Here is a 4150-nt window from a genome sequence, read left to right on the forward strand (position 1 = left end):
GGGCATTATTAAATTTATCTATTGTTTCAGCTAGTGATTATCATGACTTATATAATCGTGATTTTTTCCCTCGAAATACTAAATAATAATAAAAAAAATTCTTAGTATTCTATTAGGAATTTTGTCAATCTATTAATTATTAATTTTTTATCATTTTTTCATCTATTAGCCTCATTTTTTATTATAACATTCATTTTTTATTATAAATAATATTTTATTATAATGAAAATGGCAATTGGTACTGGCGTTTTCACCACCAGTGCCAAAGAATTATCCAACCATGCATTCTCTTTGATCACAATCTTAGTGTCTTTCTGAAGTCGACTTCAAGGACCTGTGTCCAAGTCTTAGTCCATGCCGTCACGGACGGGCACCCTAAGTTTTAAAAAAATAAACAAAAATAAAAAAAAACAAGTATAAACCAAGTACAGGCAATACTAAAATGGCGGTTTTCACTATTATTTTACTTTCAAGTGTCTTCAACAGAGTTTCTTTTGCAGTACTTGATACTATCAATGGTGTTCAATCTATCAACGATGGTGGCACGAATTTGATTTCCAAAGGAGAAAGCTTTGAGCTGGGCTTCTTCAGTCCGGGCAGCTCAAAGAATCGTTACTTGGGAATTTGGTACAAGAACATCCCAGTTCGGACTGTCGTTTGGGTCGCAAATCGTTGCAACCCAATTAATGATTCTTTTGGCTTGTTGAAGATAAACAACAGTAACGGAAATCTCGTGCTTTTGGGTCAGAACAAGAGTGTGGTTTGGTCAACGAGGTTGTTGAAACAAGCCCAGAAGACTAAGCTTCAGCTCCTAGATAGTGGAGATCTTGTACTGAGAGATGTTAACTCAAATACTATTTTCTGGAGAGGCTTTGATTATCCTTCCGATACACTGTTACCAGACATGAAAATGGGGTGGGACTTAAGGACTGGCATTAAAAGACGTCTCTCGGCTTGGAGAAGTACCGAGGACCCCTGTCCTGGAGATTTCACTTATGGGTTGGAGTTCAACCCAAAGCTTCACACTTTTCCCGAAGCTTATATTCGAAAGGGTACTGCGAAATTCTATCGTAGTGGTCCTTGGAATGGCCTTCGTTTTAGTGGATCCCCAGAGTTAAGGCCTAACCCACTTTATGATTTTAAGTTTGTTCTCAATGATGATGAAGTTTATTACGTGTATGACCTCAAAAATAAGTCAATGATATCAAGAATTGTTATGAATCAAACCACAAGTATTAGAGAGCGTCTTATATGGATTGAAGAAGAACAAACTTGGAGGCGCTATTCATCGGTGCCTAGAGATGACTGTGATATATATGGTGTTTGTGGAGCCAATAGTCATTGTGCTGTAGGAGATAATCCAATCTGTCAGTGTTTAAAAGGGTTCAAGCCCAAGTTTCAGGAGAAGTGGAATAACATGGATTGGTCTCGAGGGTGTGTGAGAAATGTGCCATTGAGCTGCCGTGACAGGTATAGTGATGGGTTTTTGAAATTTTCAGGGGTAAAACTGCCTGATACTACAAATTCTTGGTTCAACCAACAGATGAATCTAAAGGATTGCAGGGTTAAATGTTTAAATAATTGTTCTTGTATGGCTTATACAAGTTTTGATATTAGAGGTGGGGGCAGTGGCTGTGCTATTTGGTTTGGTGATTTGATAGATATAAAACAATTTCCTTCTGGTGGACAAGAAATTTATATTCGGATGGCTCATTCAGAGTTAGGTATGATCTAGTTTTTGCCATTTGCTTATTTATTTATGTATTCTAACTACCTATTGATATCATTTGCTTTTATTTGTCCAAGGTAAATCTAAACGTAATGTGCGAGCAATACTGATTTTTGTAGCTGCCATTGGAGGTGTTTCTGGGATTCTCTTACTTGTCTATTACATTTACATGAGGAGAGGAAAAGGTAATGGTTTCTGTTTTTCTATGTTTCAGTCACTTTTTTTTTATATAAAGTATGGTTATGTGGATAGCACTAAGTCAATGAAAGGAGAGAACCTTTAATAGTAGAAGTTGGGGCATTTAATTTTTTTTTACATCGAATAAACTTTGACGGCTAAGTTAGCGGGATCAATTTGTGAAGTATCTTTAGAGATAGAAGTATGCTTGTAAAAGTTTTCCTTATGTCGAGCTTCAAAATAATTATGTCTTAACTAGTCCCCTCTCATATTTTCAAGTCATTCCTTTTTATTAACATAACAGATGGAAACGAAACAATAAATCAGAATGGAAGCCAAGAGGAAGATCTGGAGCTTCCATTGTTCAACCTGTCTACAATTAGTACAGCGACAGATAATTTTTCAGCAAACAACAAGCTTGGAGAAGGTGGTTTTGGACCTGTATATAGAGTACGTTGCATAGTTAATGTTACAAAAAGATATAACAATAATAAAGTAAATGCAACAATTTTTGTTAATGTGGGAATTTCAGGGTACGTTGGAAGATGGACAAGAGATTGCTGTGAAGAGGCTTTCAATGAGTTCTGGACAGGGAGTGAATGAGTTAAAAAATGAAGTAAAGCTAATTGCTAAGCTGCAACATCGAAATCTTGTAAAGCTTCTTGGTTGTTGCATTCAAGGAGAAGAGAACTTACTGGTTTATGAATACATGCCCAACAAAAGCCTTGACTTTTTCATTTTCGGTGAGAATCCTAGAACCTTTTGATATGTCGGACAGATTAATAAGGAATTTTTCAAAATTTTATTTCTTTATTTTGTTGCCACTTTGTTGTAATTTGTTTCACCTGAAAATTACATTTACCAGATCAAGGACAAGGAAAACTACTTGACTGGACGAAACGCTTCCAAATTATATGTGGAATTTCGCGGGGGCTCTTGTATCTTCACCAAGATTCGAGATTGAGAATAATACATAGAGATCTTAAAGCTAGTAATGTCTTGCTAGACAACGAGATGTATCCAAAGATTTCAGACTTTGGCTTGGCTAGAATTGTTGGAGGAGATCAAATAGAAGAGAAAACAAACAGAGTTATAGGAACCTAGTGAGTATTCTTACATTTTTTTTTATGTCTATGCTTGTGTTCCATTATCTCTAACTGATGACGTTTTTTGCAGTGGTTATATGGCACCAGAATATGCTTTTGATGGCTTATTCTCAATTAAATCAGATGTCTTCAGCTTTGGTATTTTGGTCTTGGAGATTGTTAGTGGGAAAAAAAGTAGAGGCTTTCACCATGAAAACAATGGTCTTACCCTCATTGGGCATGTAAGTATCAATAAGCTTCATTTGTTATTATTTAGATCGATATCTCCAAGTACTGAAAAGTGATGACACTGGGTTTTGATATTTTCAGGCATGGACATTGATGAAGGAAGGAAGGCCACTTGAATTGCTTGATGAGTACTTAGTCTCTTCATATGAAAATCTAGCTGAAGTGTTACGCTGCGTCCATATTGGTCTTCTATGCGTACAACAAAGTCCTGCTGACAGACCAAGCATGTCATCTGTCGTTTTAATGTTGGGTAGTCAAAATGAGCTGCCTCAACCTAAAGCGCCAGGATATTTCATGGAGAAAGATTCAACAAAAGGAGACACCTCCTCTTCTAAGCCTGAATTGTCTTCAAAAAATGAAATGAGCATATCACTGCTTGAGGCTCGATAAGGCTTTTGATACATGCTCAAGACAAGCTTGATGGATAATATTAAAGATCTATTTGGCATCTTTTACGAACTGACGGCTGGAATCTGTATGAATATAAATATGAGCTACATGATTCTTGTCAACCATGTCAGCCGGAAATTATGTATACATAGAACTATACTGGAGCTGCCCTTGTTTCTCTTAGTAAAAAGCTTGGATGTTGAATTTATATATGCGTGTAAGATGAAGCAATGGTATGTACAAGGAATGGAAAATGGAACATAGGAACAAGGCTACGACACTCATTTTCATGGTGACCGAAGCTACATGACAGAAAACATGAAAGAACAAACTCCATGATTCTTACCGCTTATAAAACTGATTCAATGATTTAAAACCGATAATCTTGACTGCAGAAAGGGGATGAGTTTTAAGCATTGTAAAAATGTTGGGAAAGCTCATTACTGTGCAGGCTTCTTTTTTTTTAACATATAATTTTTTTCAGTTGCATTTTTATAAACTATAACATTAAAGTGGTTCA

At 36.1% G+C, this 4150-nt stretch overlaps 1 protein-coding gene across 1 annotated transcript; it reads left to right on the top strand.

Moving 5' to 3' along the window:
* The first annotated feature begins 275 nt into the window (after positions 1-275).
* LOC133782676 (G-type lectin S-receptor-like serine/threonine-protein kinase At4g27290) lies at positions 276-3838 on the top strand. Its single transcript, XM_062222021.1, has 7 exons — positions 276-1724; positions 1807-1914; positions 2211-2356; positions 2439-2649; positions 2772-3009; positions 3083-3233; positions 3322-3838. Exons 1-7 carry the CDS (start codon positions 443-445, stop codon positions 3628-3630), a joined length of 2445 nt encoding a protein of 814 aa, XP_062078005.1. The 5' UTR covers positions 276-442; the 3' UTR covers positions 3631-3838.
* The last annotated feature ends 312 nt before the right edge of the window (positions 3839-4150 follow it).

Source organism: Humulus lupulus, chromosome 6 (genome assembly GCF_963169125.1).
Source record: "Humulus lupulus chromosome 6, drHumLupu1.1, whole genome shotgun sequence".
NCBI lineage: Eukaryota > Viridiplantae > Streptophyta > Magnoliopsida > Rosales > Cannabaceae > Humulus > Humulus lupulus.

What these genes read in the sequence shown, in the direction of transcription:
- LOC133782676 (XM_062222021.1), top strand. Translation starts at nt 443, where the DNA reads ATGGCGGTTTTCACTATTATTTTACTTTCAAGTGTCTTCAACAGAGTT. An exon ending in GATGGCTCATTCAGAGTTAG is followed by an intron (nt 1,725 to 1,806) that starts GTATGATCTAGT and finishes TATTTGTCCAAG; the next exon opens with GTAAATCTAAACGTAATGTG. An exon ending in CCTTGACTTTTTCATTTTCG is followed by an intron (nt 2,650 to 2,771) that starts GTGAGAATCCTA and finishes TACATTTACCAG; the next exon opens with ATCAAGGACAAGGAAAACTA.